Below are 16995 nucleotides of genomic sequence, written 5' to 3'. Positions count from 1 at the left end.
ATAATTGAAAGTAATGGTGATATTTATCTTGTAACCAATTTTCACAAGTGCAATGATGAAGCTAAACTCTTTTGTGAACCACCGACAAAAGACGAGTGCTTTTTAAATGTAAGTGAAATCGAAAGAAAATTACCGGTGACTTGTTTTACTCGAGGGAAATGGTATTTTGATGAGTCTATACCAGAAGCAGAATAACCAAGAATTGCTTTTTCATTTTATTACATTTTTTTCTGACCAAGCTTTCATTCAAACTGTAGGCTACTTAAGCGTAGAATGTTCAGTAATTTTTAAATATTTTAGTTCCTTTTACATTCACTGTTATTAGTGTTAAATAAGTGTGTGACGATTCATAAAAACACTTTACTTCATTAAATATGCCACATGTCAGTACCAGTATCTGTAGTTATATACATTATTATTATTATTATTATTAATATTAAGAGGAATGAAGCTTGTAGTTTCATGTGACCAATAATCTCAGTATCGTAAGACAGAGGATCTCCTTTTTATGCAAAATCCAAACCACCGGATGCGACTTTCACCTCGAAAATCACACATGCATTAATCGGGACTCGAACCCAGTCCGCCTTGATGGTTCCAAGCAGCTTCACCGCTGCAGCATCACACCCCTCCTTTATTATTACTTACTGCGATATTAAATATGCGTTTTATCATTTAGTGATCGTATTTGATGCGGAGTTTAAGATTTATTACCCCCTCATGCCATGTCGCCATAGCACTGATTCGTGTGTGTAATCCTGCAACACTGTCAAGTAAACAAGCGACGATCGCCTTTAACTATATTATGCAGACATTACGCAACCTACACATTTATTTTATTTTTCCCCACTGCAAATTGTACCTTTGTCCTTCTTGTAAACAATGCCTTGACATTACCAATAAAAGTTGCCACAATTCACAGACTTTAGGAAAAACATAAAGGTATGTAAAGTCAAAAGTCTGATCCATGTAAACACCAATCGCTATGTTTAAAATTTTATAAAATCGCATACATCAGGTTTACAACAATGAAATTTGTGGAGGTTTTTAAGTATCATCTAGATGTTATTATGTATAAATCTCAATTTGTTTAGATGGTAAGTTTCATATATATCTTAAAAAAGAAATGTACGAATATAAAGACGCGACACCTGGAATTGGCCTTATAGTTTCCTTGTAAGGTGTTATAGTAAATATTTCTCACATACGTGGAAAGCACAGATGTATCCCGAGCTGATGAGAGGCTCTTCAGGTTCCAGACCTCTGAGGACATACATCCGTGTCTTCTCCATGATGGCCAGCAGTTCAGGGTTGTCACTGGCCCACTTCATAGCCCACACATCCTTACGCTCGAATTTCGACAGCTCTCTGTTACTGTATGAGCTCGAGTCGGACGAGCCCGAATATGAGGAGGAGTGAGGTTCGAGGTCTAGGAAGGTCAAGATGCCAGTCATATCGATTACAGACAAGCGTCTGAAACATAAGTGGGCCACAGTCATTAGCAATATACACTGCGGACTTTGATATGGAGAAAGAGATGGGGAGAAAAATACTAGCCATAACAGTTAAAAGGTTGCTTTGAAACACAAGAAAAATATTTAAAGATTTCAGATGTCAAACAAGAGGAATGTTAACCACAACAAAGTGAAATTGAAAAGACAACATAGAGAGTCTTCATTTGTCATTTCTAAGGTTTGTAATAACATTTAACTCTATTTATCTATATATGTGTCACAATGTCTGATGACCGGTATTATTTTGATATCTACAGGGTGGTCGGAAACAACGTGACCCAGGTATATGAGCATTAAAGGGTTGGTCATACTGATAAATAGGGCCCGGATGTTGATGACCTAAAAAGGAAGAATGTAAGCATTTATGACATAAAAAAGTATTAAAATATGATGATAAATATGACTTTAAAGTTTTTGGTCACATTTTCAAAATGTTCAAAATCCTGCCACTGTTTAAATTAACATTATACTGAAAATATACCATTAAAATCTAGAACATTCGATAATAATGAATAAGTAATAATACTCATTTTGTTATTATATTTTGAATTTATTTAATTACTTAATCCAGAGGTAATTCTCGACTGTGAACAGAATGAAATAAATGTCACATTTTGATGGGCGATTAGAAAGAATTACAATAGCAAATTACATATATTTTAAAGTTTTCAAATAGGAACGATCTCCTGTTTTCACGCAACATTGACTTTTAATGGGGAAAAGCCCACTCAACATCGTAGGATGTTAATCATCATCATCGGTTTGCCCTTCCAGCGAGCCGGGTAGGGTGTTTGAAAACAAGCGTCTTCCAAAGTTGCCTATTCAAAAAGATTTTGTTGTCCATGACAGATTCCCAAGTCCATTCCCTTCTCTCCACATCTTCCCTCAGTTGGTCCATCCGTCTTCTTCTTGGTCTTCCAGCTCGTCTTCTACCTATTATTCTCTTTTCCAAATAAGCACATGGTAACCTTGTGCTGTTCATTTGTTTAACATACCTAAAACACTTAAGTCTAGATGACCTAAGTCTTTCCTCCATCGATTCATTTAGACCTAGGTTAGATTGGATCTCATCATTTTTCACGTGATCAAGTCGTGTCTTGTGGAGGGCAGTTCTAAGAAATTTCATTTCACAGGCTTGAATCCTACTACAATCCTTTGATGTTAGTGTGCAGATTTCAAAAGAATAGGTGAGGATGGGAATGAAATATGACTTGCATAAGGTCATTTTTGTTCTTTATGGGACCTTCCCATCCCATAGGTGTCCAACAATACTGTAAAAGTTAGAGCTTTTGGTTACTCTGTTTGTTATTTCTATCTCAGCTCTATTATTACTAGCCATTATGCTTCCTAAATATCTGAACTGGTGTACCACTTCAACTTGGTGGTCCTGTATTTTTATGTTACATTCTGTATTATGTCTGCTGATTTTCAATGCTACTGTTTTTGATGGGTTCAATTTCATTCCATAATCATCAAATTTCTTACACCATGCATTCAGATTATTTTGCGTTCCCTCCTCTGTTTCATCCCATATTGCCACATCGTCTGCAAACACCAGAGCCTGAAGATCTTAATTATCTTTTCCTTTTAGTTCTGTTAAAATGGTATCCATAATTGCTATGAATAGAAGAGGTGATAAGGCACTTCCCTGTTGTACTCCTTTGGTTGTATTGAATCATTCAGTGTGACCATCTCCAATACTGACACAGCTTTTGCAATTAGTATATAGCATTTGGATTTTCCTAATAAGGTACTCCGGTACACCAAGTTTTCTAAGATTTTTCCAAATAGTTGATCTAGGAACATTATCATATGCTTTTTCAAGGTCCATAAACACAATAATTAGGTCTTTTCCTCTTTCCCAGTGTTTCTCTGCCAACATCCTCAAAGCAAATATCAGACTGTTCTGCTTCTTCCAGCATAAAGCCATGATGTTCCTCTTCTAAGATAGGCTCTAGTATATCCCTTACTCTGGCTTTAATGATCTTCTCCATAATTTTAAGGCTGTAGGATGTTATTGGGGCATATTTGAAAGAAATCAAATCATTCGAGTTCACTTTCTGTCACTTTCTACGCATATGTCTCTTCCTATACAGCTAACCCTCCTAATTCACATAAATATATATTTCTAAATAATTTCTAATAAATTACAGAAAATAATTAAGAGATGTGAAAAGTCTGTCAAATCCGTCTTTGAGATGATTGAAAGCAAGTATGCAAAAATGGAATAAAAAGATTAAAATATGACAAAAACATGAAAATTCATAGGGAAATATGACCATAATATGAAAGATTACCGGAAAATGGCAAAAAAACACTAAAAGAGCCAATATGACTTTATTTGACTCATGAAAATTGCATAATTTTAAGTCACCGTAGCTAAAATCATGCTTAACTTGTATTTTCCATGGAAATAATATTGAAACCAGTTGGGATCGCCATGTGTAGTAAATGTTATCAAAAACTGTTTAAAAATTATTTGTATAAAATGATGCTTTTAGGCCTATAGATATATATATATATATATATATTTTTTTAAACTTTTGGACTAAATGAACATTGCAAGAATTATCTTCAAAGAAATCTTGGTATTTAAAATTTCATGTAGTTGTGGTTGTACCAATGGTTTATGGTAACTAGCATTTGTAGACTTTAAGGTATGAACTTATGAGGCAGGGTGGACTGCCGTGTGTCATTTTTAGGAGTATATTTCCAGTCGTTTTCTGTAAGTTGCTGGTTCATCAGAAAGAATTTTCTCGATAGACTTTCTGATAGGCCAGAATAACAAGTTTTCCTATTGGTGAAGCTAATGTCTGGAGTAGTTGCAGGCTTACCTGACTGGCTATTTGCGAGTTTCTCAATTTCTGACTTTTCACTCCTCTGCGACAGTGGAGGTCTTGTCCGCGTCTTTGATTCCTGACCGTCTTAGGAGGCGGATGCACGTCTGCTTTCGTCCCGCTTGGGATGCCAGTCTCCTAGGTAAGCACTATGTTCTTGTTCTTAATTTAATTTCTATATCACCATTTCCCTTTTTGGAGTTTACCCCAGACACCGGCATTCGCCAATAAGTTCATCGAAATTAGTTAGCTCTACTGCTAATTATAATTATTTTGTTTTAGAGGCAATTTTGTTTTCTTGTTTTGAATATTCTAATTAAATGTACATGTAACTTTGGTTTGAGGTCTTATAAATAATACGTAAAGTTTTAATTTCCTATGTGGTTGCCTCCGGTAGATCAGTTTCAATTTAATGTATACCAGTTGAAGATATGCGCCTTTTACGGAAGTGTTTTAGAAAAGGCAGCAACTTAATTGGCCTCTATGTAACAAATTTTTATTTCTTGCAACTATCTCTCTCTTAGTAAATGTTTCAACATGCCCCTTTCTTAATTTCATTTGTTATAGGGAATTAACCCTTGGTAAACTGTATAATTTTCATGTCGATTTAATTTTCTTTGATGTAATCTCAAATGGCCATCGTTTGTAATTCTGATAACTGACTGTCACGATTTATTGTACACTTTTGTAAGGAGATATACTTGTATTTATGTTAAATATTCCTTCAAGAAGAAAGCACGATAGAAATGTCTTTAATAACGGATGTGCAGCACATTGTTTTCGACCAGCCCGTATACTACCCTATAAACTGGTTTTCCATGGTTTCCTATTTTCACACCAGGCAAATGCTGGGGCTGTACCTTAATTCAGACCACGACCTTCGCACTCCTATTCCTTTCCTATCACATCATCACCATAAGACCTATCTTGTGTTGGTGCGACGTAAAACAGATTCTTAAAAACATATTTTAAAAATATACTACATCCATTTCTCCTCAGCCCCTGACGAGCTCGTTTCTGCTTCTCAGTTTCATCAAGGAAGTGGCCTTCAACACCCATAGAGGGATAATGTATTCAAAAAGGGAGATTTGTACAACACAAATAAAATGTTTATTGTTGAAGTTTCTCTAACTTGCTTCTTTTGTTGAATGTACATTAAAACCGTAATCTGAATAAGCTTGAGGATGTCTTGGTAAATTATACAAATATACGAATCCAACCTAATATGTACAACAAGTTTCTCGTTGCCAGAACACAATGCAAATTAATATCCCTAGACTTGATTGCCTAAGTTGATCATGAGAAGAGTTCTAGCAGAAGGCTATATAAGTTTACAATCTTAATAAGACTGATGTCAGTAAAGAAAATGTATCAAGTGATAAGGGCCATGCACAGCAGATAGGATGAGGCTAGAGAGCTTATCCTGAGGTGAAACTACCCAGCTAGTGTTAGTCCACCAGTTCAGTGCACATTTTCATGAGGCGTGACATCTGTGCCCGACTAATGGTGTAGGCTAGTCGTTGGACAGCTGCTAACAGCCTGGCTGTCACTTATGCCTGCTCACCTATATATTATAGCAAGATGACACGGCCCATAGGTATCATGATTTGATATTATAAAATAAATTCAGGCATATGAGAATATTGAAATATACACATTGTCAGTCTGGTGTGGACGGAAAGATTTCAACATTGTCAGGCATGCTCGCGACAATCTGTCGCCAAGATTTTAGCCTGTCATAATGGGTGATTTATTTCCTTGTCGAAAGCTAAGAGGATTAAATGGAGCACTCAGAACAACAGTGCTGATTGCTACAAGGAAATGAGGGAGCGTTTATTCCTGAACAAGGGTGCAGCCCGTGCGTCACAAATACGGAGAAAATGTCGCAATAACATTTCCCGTGCCTCCAGGCATATTGTTGTTAAGTTGTCAGGGGGAGATATTTAAACTAACCGCTGCAGTGTTTGCCAATGATAAAATTTCTAAAGGGCTCACATATGCACCAACATGACAGAATACAATATGAACTCCAGTTATCTTCCCAGATAATAATAATTAAAATATTCCAACCACCGAATTGAACAGATGGGATTTTTTAGATATCATCCCCATGTTGAATAATTGTAAGTTTGATGAATTAAAATATAGAATTCTAGGAATTGACCCACGCTGGATCGCTATTGGTCAGCAAGATCACACCAGCATAGACGCTGATTTAGCGCGCAAAAAAGTGGAAGACGGAAATCAAGTAATATCTTCATGATTGCCGACGAATATGAGATCAGAATACGACATATGAATGTGTATCACCAGTTTATTAAGTGGGATAAGTTAAGAGATCCAAATCCACCTGGAAGTGCCAATTTAGGATAACCAACCCTCTCCCTCTGGTATGATCGCGGATGACCCAGGCGGGAAACTATATCGTCCATAAATACCAGGGAGTGGAACCTCACATCATCAGTCGTTTGAAATAGTTTGATACTCTGACACGTTGACTCTATAAGTCAGTACCGCGGGACGTATTCTAAGTCAGTTAGAGCTGAAAGTTCGTGAGTCGTTATGAAAGTGAAGATGAAAAGCGAGATTATTCACAGTACCGAGTGTTAATAATCAGTATAACTGTATGTTGAAGTTAATACATTTATAAAGGTTTCATGTGGTTGAAAATAAATAATTAACGGAACGCCGATAGTACTTTTTGAAGGCAGTGTGCGGAGCCTGAAGTAATAATTTCAAGATAGACAGTGAAACAATTATCTGGAGCAGGGAACTGTAGGAGCGTGGTGATCACTAGACGGCCTAGGAATACGTCAGGAAGTGCCGGTTGACTACCGCGTTACGTGCCGGGTCGAATAAAACGACACATCGTTGTAAAGTGTCACAGCTTGTGGTTCCAGGCGCAAGTGAAGAAAAGAATTGTGAAAGTGTCATGGGTTTTTAGGCACTTATAAGTGTTTTATTGTATAAATCATTGTAAATTCATAATTAAGGCATTAATAATGGGTAATCACCCAGGAGAGGTTTTTTTTATTAGTATAAAAGTTCCACAAGATGAACGAGTAAACCAATATGGGGCCATGAGGCTTCTCAATCGCCACGAGACAATGGAATTCTACACAGGAATGAGTACACAAAATGGATATATTTGGGAATGTTATCACGATAAGACGGGGATAAGTGAAAATTAATCATGGTTACTTAACGTAACTCATGGCTTGATCCCGAATCCATGATTTATTTAAGATAGATGGACAAACTAATTTACATTAATGTAATTATGGATTAGACTATTTAATTGATGATTGGTTTCTTGTATATACTGTAAATATGGGTTATATCTTTCAATTAATGCATGCTGTGTGTAAAGACTTACATTGAAGTTCATTTCAAGTGTCAGGTTTTTCTTTTATGCTAACCCAGTTTATTTTGATTTCTCAATCACTGTGGTGATTATTTGTACCTTAGTTAGGCAAATTTGTTACCAGACATCCAGATATATGAGGGTGCCAGGGTGTATAAATTATGTGTTTGCGTACTGGAGGTCATGAGAAATAATAATAATAGTGCTTTGTGAGTTTGCAAGTTAAATAATAATAATAATAATAATAATAATACTAATAATAATAATAATAATAATAATAATAATAATAATAATAATAATAATAATAATAATAATACTGTGAAAGTTCACTGGTGAAAGTAATAATCAATGTGGAGATAACATGTGGCATAGAAGATTTTAATTTGAGCAGTAAATTTGATTTCTTACGTAAATTGTTGATTTCACATTTTTGGACTCTTCTTCTTCTTCTTTTATGACCGCATAGGATCACTTTAGTCAGTCCGTCGTTCAGGTCTCTTTGAAGGGATTGTTCGGGCTTTGCGGTCCTCCCAGTACTTCTTCAGACGCTCCGATCTTCGTGCCCTTTCCTCAGTTGAAAATGTGCGTGTTGTTGGTTTGTTTTGTGTAAGGGTAAAGCGGAGGTTTGTATTCTTGAGTTTTGTATTCAATTTTATCTTATTTTTGGTGTCTTCTGTTGTAAGGCCTATTTCCTTCAGATCCTCTCTTACTTCTCTGATCCATTTACATCCTGTTGTGGTATTTTTTGAGATGAGATTGTGTTGTACTAGTTGTTTCAGAAGTCTCGAGTCCTGCATCCTCATGATATGTCCAAAGAATCCCAGTCTCCTCTTACGCATAGTATCTGTAATGGGTTCTAGCTCTTTGTACACGACTTTGTTAGGTATTAACCGCCACTGTCCATCTTTCTGATATTTTTTGTTGATACAGGTTCTTCCAATCCTCCTTTCAATTTTCTGAAGTCTGTCAGTCTTTGATTGTTTATTCAGGTAAAAGAGTGTTTCTGCTGCATATGTAGCTTCCGGTTTTATAACTGTGTTGTAGTGTTTTATTTTTGTATTTATTGATAGACATTTCTTTTTGTAGATATCCCATGTTAATTTTTGTGCTTTAGCTAATCTATTTGTTCTTACTTGGATTGAGATTTTTTCATTTAAGTTATGTGTTATTACTTCTCCAAGATATTTAAACTGAGTTACTATTTTGATTTTATTACCATTTATGGTGACTTCTTTTAGCTGTGTTGGTTTTTGGGGCATAATTTCTGTTTTTTCAAATGATATTTTGAGGCCAATTTTATTTGCAATGTTTTGAAGTTCTGATATCTGGGTTTTTGCTTCTTTTATGTCCACTGCTAGTAATGCTAAATCGTCAGCAAAACCCAGGCAATTTGTTTTGATTTTTCGGCCAATCTTTATTTTGGGGGGACATTTTCTAAACCATTCCCTCATTACCATTTCTAGAGCACAGTTAAATAATAGTGGTGAGAGCCCATCTCCCTGCCGTAGTCCAGTTTTAATTTCAAATGTCTCTGATGTTTCACCCCTAAACTATAATAACCATAAAAATTTGTTTACAAGCGATAGAGGCACATGTATAGGAGGGTCACGATATGTTGAAAGCCCATTGTGGTTTGAGCCCATTTTTGATGTTGGAAGTCGTGCGGGACAAAAATCCGGCATGAGGTGAAAATTGAGCCGTACTGTTTTTGATGATGAAATAGATAAATCTCAAGGCCTAAGGCAATATAATATGCCGATTCCAGTGTTATGAGTGGCAGAATCCACGCACCGAGGATTAATGAGTGAATTAAATGTTTGAAGAGTTCCAGTGGAATAAATGGACTTCAAATGAAAAGGAAGGAATAATTTAGCAATCGCAGGTATTGGGTATAATTTCCCAGATGCGAGTTGCCATGGGATTTGAGATGTGTCTTGGGAGGACATGGTGTCCCCATAAAATTAACGGCAGTACAAAAATGAAGGTTGCAGTTCAGAATACCGTGGTGTCCCAACCAATGTAAGTCGGATCTTGGTGGTTTATAATGGGACTTCAAACATGTGACTAAATTCTAAAGAGTGGAAATTAAAATATAAAACTTTCAATTTAATACTAATAATAATCCAAGTAAATCTTGTCTTAATTGATTGCTTAGTGCCAAACTAGACCGAAATTCTAAAAGCTTATGCATTAATTATAAATATAGTTAACGGCAGTGTAACATTTTAGATTAAGTTATCATAATAGTAATAATTTGAAGAGGAATAATAGGAAGAATTTATTAGATTATTTTGAGAATAATAATTATATGCCGTGCGCGTAGAGGTGCACGGCTGTGAGCTTGCATCCGGGAGATAGTAGGTTCGAATCCCAGTATCGGCAGCCCTGAAGATGGTTTTCCGTGGTTTCCCATTTTCACACCAGGCAAATGCTGGGGCTGTACCTTAATTAAGGCCACGGCCGCTTCCTTCCAACTCCTAGGCCTTTCCTATCCTATCGTCGCCCTAAGACCTATCTATGTCGGTGCGACATAAAGCCCCTACCAAAAAAAAATAATAATAATTATGGTGAAATAAATTTAAAATATGAAATCCATAATGAATAAGTGATATGATAATGATAATCTCCACCTATGGAAATAATAATAATAATAATAATAATAATAATAATAATAATAATAATAATAATAATAATAATAATAATAATAATAATAATATCAAAAGTTGAAGAAGCAGAACAAGAAGAACTTGAAATATCATTTCTGAGAATAATAATTATGATGCAGGGAAATTAAAATATTTAATGGATAATGATTCAGTGTTAGGAATATGATAATCTCTAACAATAATAATAATAATAATAATAATAATAATAATAATAATAATAATAATAATAATAATCATAATAATAATATAATTTATTATAAAACTGATCATTAATTTGTGCGGATCAATTACGAGGAAAACCGGCCCATCGTATAAATGACGGCAAAGGCTAGCATATAATCATCACGGATGATAAATGATAATAATCAAATATAGGATGATGATTGAAATAAATGATAATAATAAAATAAATAGTAATCACAAAATATGATAATGATCAGATAAATAATGATACATACATACATACATACATACATACATACATACATTATCATTATAGACTGTGATGCCTTTCAGCGTTCAGTCTGCAAGCCTCTGAGAATTTACTAAACGTCGCCACAATCCTCGATTTGCAACTAGTGTTGTGGCCTCACTTAGTTCTATACCTCTTATCTTTCAATCGTTAGAAACCGAGTCTAACCATCGTCGTCTTGGTCTCCCTCTACTTCTCTTACCCTCCATAACAGAGTCCATTATTCTCCTAGGTAACCTATCCTCCTCCATTCGCCTCACATGACCCCACCACCGAAGCTGGTTTATGCGTACAGCTTCATCCATCGAGTTCATTCCTAAATTAGACTTTGTCTCCTCATTCCGAGTACCCTCCTGCCATTGATCCCACCTGTTTGTACCAGCAATCATTCTTGCTACTTTCATGTCTGTTACTTCTAACTTATGAATAAGATATCCTGAGTCCACCCACCTTTCACTCCCGTAAAGCAAAGTTGGTCTGAAAACAGACCGATGTAAAGATAGTTTCGTCTGGGAGCTGACTTCCTTCTTACAGAATACTGCTGATCGCAACTGCGAGCTCACTTCATTAGCTTTACTACACCTTGATTCAATCTCACTTACTATATTACCATCCTGGGAGAACACACAACTTAAATACTTGAAATTACTGACCTGTTCTAGCTTTGTATCACTAATCTGACATTCAATTCTGTTGAATTTCTTACCTACTGACATCAATTTAGTCTTCGAGAGGCTAATTTTCATACCATACTCATTCCACCTATTTTCAAGTTCCAAGATATTAGACTGCGGGCTTTCAGCACAGTCTGCCATTAAGACCAAGTCGTCAGCATAGGCCAAACTGCTTACTACATTTCCACCTAACTGAATCCCTCCCTGCCATTTTATACCTTTCAGCAGATGATCCATGTAAACTACGAACAGCAAAGGTGAAAGATTACAGCCTTGTCTAACTCCTGTAAGTACCCTGAACCAAGAACTCATTCTACCATCAATTCTCACTGAAGCCCAATTGTCAACATAAATGCCTTTGATTGATTTTAATAATCTACCTTTAATTCCATAGTCCCCAGTATGGCAAACATCTTTTTCCTCGGTACCCTGTCATATGCTTTCTCTAGATCTACGAAACGTAAACACAACTGCCTATTCCTCTCGTAGCATTTTTCAATTACCTGGCGCATACTGAAAATCTGATCCTGACAGCCTCTCTGTGGTCTGAAACCACACTCGTTTTCATCCAACTTCCTCTCAACGACAGATCACACCCTCCCTTCCAAGATGTCAGTGAATACTTTGCCTGGTATACTAATCAATGAGATACCTCGATAGTTGTTGCAATCCTTCCTGTTCCCTTGCTTATAGATGGGTGCAATTACTGCTTTTGTCCAATCTGAAGGTACCTTACCAACACTCCACGCTAATTTTACTACTCTATGAAGCCATTTTATTCCTGCTTCCCACTATACTTCACCATTTCAGGTCTAATTTCATCTATTCCTGCTGCCTTATGACAATGGAGTTTATTTACTATCCTTTCCACTTCCTCAAGCATAATTTCACCAACATCATTTTCCTCCTCCCCATGAGCTTGGCTGTTTGCAACACCACCATGATGATTTCCTTTTACATTGAGAAGATGTTCAAAATATTCCCTCCACCTGTCCAGTGATTCCCTGGGATCTATTATGAGTTCACCTGAATTACTCAAAACACTGTTCATTTCCTTTTTCCCTCCCTTCCTAAGATTCTTTATTACTGTCCAGAAAGGTTTCCCTGCTGCTTGACCTAGCCTTTCCAGGTTATTACCAAAATCTTCCCATGACTTCTTTTTGGATTCAACAACTATTTGTTTCGCTCTGTTTCTTTCATCTACGTACAAATCGCTGTCTGCCTCGGCCCTTGTTTGGAGCCATTTCTGATAAGAATTCTTTTTACGTTTACAGGCTGCTCTCACTTCATCATTCCACCAAGATGTTCGTCTTTTCCCATCTTTGCACACAGTTGTTCCTAGGCATTCCCTTGCTGTTTCTACTACAGCATCCCTGTATGCCACCCATTCACTTTCTATATCCTGAACCTGCTTACTGTCTACTGTTTGAAACTTCTCACTAATCATATCCATGTACTTCTGTCTAATTTCCTCGTCCTGGAGATTTTCTACCCTTATTCGTTTGCAGACAGATTTCACTTTCTCTACACTTTCACTACAGATCAGATAGTGGTCTGTATCATCGAAAAATCTGCGAAAAACTCGTACATTCCTAACAGATTTCCTGAATTCAAAGTTTGTTAAGATATAGTCTATTATGGATCTGGTACCCCTAGCCTCCCATGTGTAGCGGTGAATAGCCTTATGCTTGAAGAATGTATTCGTAACAGCTAAACCCATACTAGCACAGAAGTCCAGCAAACGCTTCCCATTCCCATTAGCTTCCATATCTTCCCCACATTTACCAATCACCTTTTCGTATCCTTCAGTTCTATTCCCAACTCTCCCATTGAAATCGCCCATTAGCACTATTCTATCCTTGCTGTTGACCCTGACCACGATGTCACTCAATGCTTCATAAAACTTGTCAACTTCATCCTCATCTGCACCCTCACATGGTGAATACACGGACACAATTCTTGTCCTAATTCCTCCCACTGACAAATCTACCCACATCATTCGCTCATTTACGTGCCTAACAGAAACTATGTTGCGTGCAATGATATTCCTGATAAAGAGCCCTACCCCAGACTCTGCCCTTCCCTTTCTAACACCCGTCAAGTACACCTTATAATCTACTATCTCTTCCTCATCATCTCCCCTTACCCTAATATCACATCCAGATGCATCCTCTTTGCTGACTCAGCCAGTTCTACCTTCTTTCTTCCATAAGCCCCATTAATATTGATAGCTCCCCATCGAATTCCATTTCGTTCGCCAAGTTGTATCCAAGGAGTCCCTCACCTGTCAAATGGGAGTGAGACTCCATTACTCCCATAGGTCCGAGGCTTGCTTAAAGTGTTCTGAGCTCGGTAAATTCATGAAGCAGGATGCTGCCCTACTTGCACATAGTCCAAGTGAGGATCTCTCCTCTAACGGGTTATGGACCACCGGTGAATTGTATAGTCCTAGCCGCCTGAGCACAAGGAGGGCCACGACTCAGAATATGTCCGAGATGCCCACTCCCATTCCATAGCAACTGGTATCCCGACTCTAAGGACCACTTACTAGGCCACGCAGCCGTTGCCCATGGTTCACGAACTAGGACGTGACTACAGTAACCCACAAACATGCAAATGACAAATGCACTGACAAATGCAAATATTGAGATAAGCTTTGAGTTGACGAGCTACCTCTGGCATGTTTGCAAATCTGGTAATATAGGCTGGAGTTTGTCCGTACAATTAGTTCCCGTTTTAGATACGATAACATTTCCACAGTGGGAATCCGGCCTACTAGAATGTAAATACCAGTAGTGACTCATATCCAACGGAACATAGAGATGACGGTAGATAAGTTATTCTCATGCCCATGTCTCCGAAAGAAGATCTCCAGTGGTGAAACGTCCACTCATACGGACATGGATTCGATCCCCAGTGACCAATGGGGTGAATTCACCAAATATTTGACACTACCAGAGTAGTGAGGTGAATCCAAACGTATGTATTCTTTTTCAGGATGGAAATTTCTAGGTGTAATAATTGTCATCACTTGCAGTTTGCAAATTAAGTAAATAAATTACTTCTTATTGCAAATTCAATGGGAAACAGTTTTCATTTCTTTTTATTGTAGTTAGTCCAGTATGCCCATGGAATTTAAGTTGTCACTTCCCAGTCCTATTGTGGAGTTCTATAATTAGTATCTATGAATGAGCAGTCCCCCTTACCTTAATTTGCATGCCCCGTTCATCCCTGTGTTCATTGGTGCGCCTATTATTATTTTTTTTTTTTTTTGATTAAAATTTTTAACATCTTTTACGAACTGATCATCCCTTAGGTTAAGGCTAGTCTGGGACTCACGAGGTGAGCGGGTGCAATATATCCCAGGCGGGCTGACGTCACAGTCTCGTCAGTGTGCTGCCTGGGAAATACGTCGTGTTCCTGAAGACTTGCTGTGTAGCACGCTGACTTCAAACAGGGGAGGTCTTCATTCTTGGTGTGGAAAGTGTGGGTTGAAAACCAAGTTGGATAAAGATGGGTGCTGAGAAGAAATGGATGCAGAACTACTACTACTGCTGTTAAAATGATAAAATACTACATAACAAAAAGGGAGAAACTCACGTGGAAGTACTGTTGATTGCCAGCTTATAGGGTCGGCAGGTCAGAGGGTACCTGTTGGTGAGGGCCACCTGTGGCAAGGAGTAACGCTGCAGCACTCCAGACTCTCTTCCCAGAATAAGCACCTTCTCAGATGCTGTTATACAACAGATAGGGTCAGAGGATTCCTGCATGTTGGTCGTAGGCTGCAAATCATAATAGAATGACAATAACTAAAAACTGATATATTTTCAGATTCAGCCCAGAATATATTATCGAAAGTTACTACCCTATGTACTTTTGTTAAAAATGAGTGTCTCTCAATGATTTTGTTGATTTTTTCAAACATCAACTTAGTTTCCTGTACAGTCTTGTATTTCTTTTTATAGTGGTTTAATGTAGCACTATACTCCGCACTGCTTTACTTCTAAATTGATGTTTTGGCCGACTTTGGCTCTGCCTGGTGGTTGTGTGCTGAAACAAACATCCAATCAATCCTAAGCTGCCATTCATATCATCGATTTTTATCGGCAGAGTGCGATCTTGAAAACTAGTTGCCAACTCTAATATTCACATTCACCACTTGGTTAAACTATCTCGCTCAGCATGTATTGCATTCGGTACGGTTCACGATCATTTGCATTTTTCTTCAGTAATTAGTGTTTTTCATATTAGTCTTTATCTCTCTAGTATACAGTAGTACAGTATAGTCTAGTTTACAGTTTAACATAGCATAAGTTAGTAAGGTTTAATAGCCAGTGTATAAAAATAGCTGTAGTATTATTTACATCCGTGTGTTGGTTAGTGATCTTAGTTTGTGCGTGCTTAGCATGTCTCAGTTTAGTTAGGGAAAAACAAGTGACAAGAAAGTAACTCTGAGATCAGTGGAGTGTTCCCTTTGCAGGCCATAAGCTCTTTCCTATGCCAGTGAGTGATGTAGTATTTCTTCATTCTCTCTTATTTTTAATAATGCATTCTCTTTTTAGTATCGGATGTCGTATGTGTAGTTTTTGTGAATTTGTTTTCAATTCTGATTCATTACCTTTTCTGAGTAGGGTATTATATTTTATGAGGGCTGTTTACTGCAGTCCTATTGCATCAGCTGTTCTTGCGGTACTAGTGCACTGGCAACAGAGGTAAGGCGAAGCTCTTTTGTTTTGTGAAACATCAAATTAAAAGTAAAGCCGTGCGGAGTATAAATTAGATATATTTTCGGTGATGATGAAATAGGAAAAGGGTAGGAATGGCAAAGCAGCAGCTGTGACCTTAACCTCTTAGCATAAAAGCCCGAGTATACTTGGGATTTTATATATTTATATGAAATAAAAACCCTTCACTGGAAACAGTCTGTGGATTTTCATATTAAATAAAAACCCGAGTATACTCGGGAATGAAGTCAAATATTAAAGTTTATTTATTCCACCTTTTCAACACATAAAAAAGATAATGAATTACATAAAATTATAGGGACATGTTTCGCTCTTTAATTATGGGCATCTTCAGCCTTAATCTCAAACTGAAAGTTGATTAATCAGGTACCTGATTGTAATTAACTTACATATGAATGTGAAGGAAATGTTGGAAATGTGCAAAATGGTTGACAATAGTTATGAAATTCTTAATATCAGGCCTTAATAAAGTCTAAAATACAAATATTCGTCAAATTATAGACTTTCTTGAATGTAGTTAAGAAATTCTTGAAATGAGGCCTTAATGAAGTTTAAAATACGAGTAGTCGTGAGTTTATACACTAGAAGAAACTTTTGGATCTTAAACAGATGAATGTCACTATAATAATCACATCAAGTGGGGTTTATAATAAATGTGGAGTGATAAAACTGTAGTTTTCTAGAAGCATGAGAGAAGAAGAGTGCTTGAAGGTAAGTTGCTGT

The 16995-nt window shown here is 37.0% G+C and overlaps 1 protein-coding gene across 1 annotated transcript in view; it reads right to left on the bottom strand.

Moving 5' to 3' along the window:
- The window catches only part of Oseg4 (intraflagellar transport protein Oseg4), a 337827-nt gene that overhangs the window by 152372 nt on the left and 168460 nt on the right, over positions 1-16995 (bottom strand). Inside the window, exons 11-12 of the mRNA XM_067152561.2 lie at positions 15128-15309; positions 1209-1473 (exon numbers count right to left, since the gene is read on the bottom strand). Coding sequence (XP_067008662.1) covers positions 1209-1473; positions 15128-15309 — 447 coding nt within the window. The remainder of the gene's footprint in view (positions 1-1208; positions 1474-15127; positions 15310-16995) is intronic.

The sequence above is a fragment of the Anabrus simplex genome, chromosome 8 (assembly GCF_040414725.1).
Source record: "Anabrus simplex isolate iqAnaSimp1 chromosome 8, ASM4041472v1, whole genome shotgun sequence".
In the NCBI taxonomy this organism is placed as follows: domain Eukaryota; kingdom Metazoa; phylum Arthropoda; class Insecta; order Orthoptera; family Tettigoniidae; genus Anabrus; species Anabrus simplex.
Note: the sequence above shows the minus strand (reverse complement) of the source record. Positions and strands in the feature narration are given on the sequence as shown.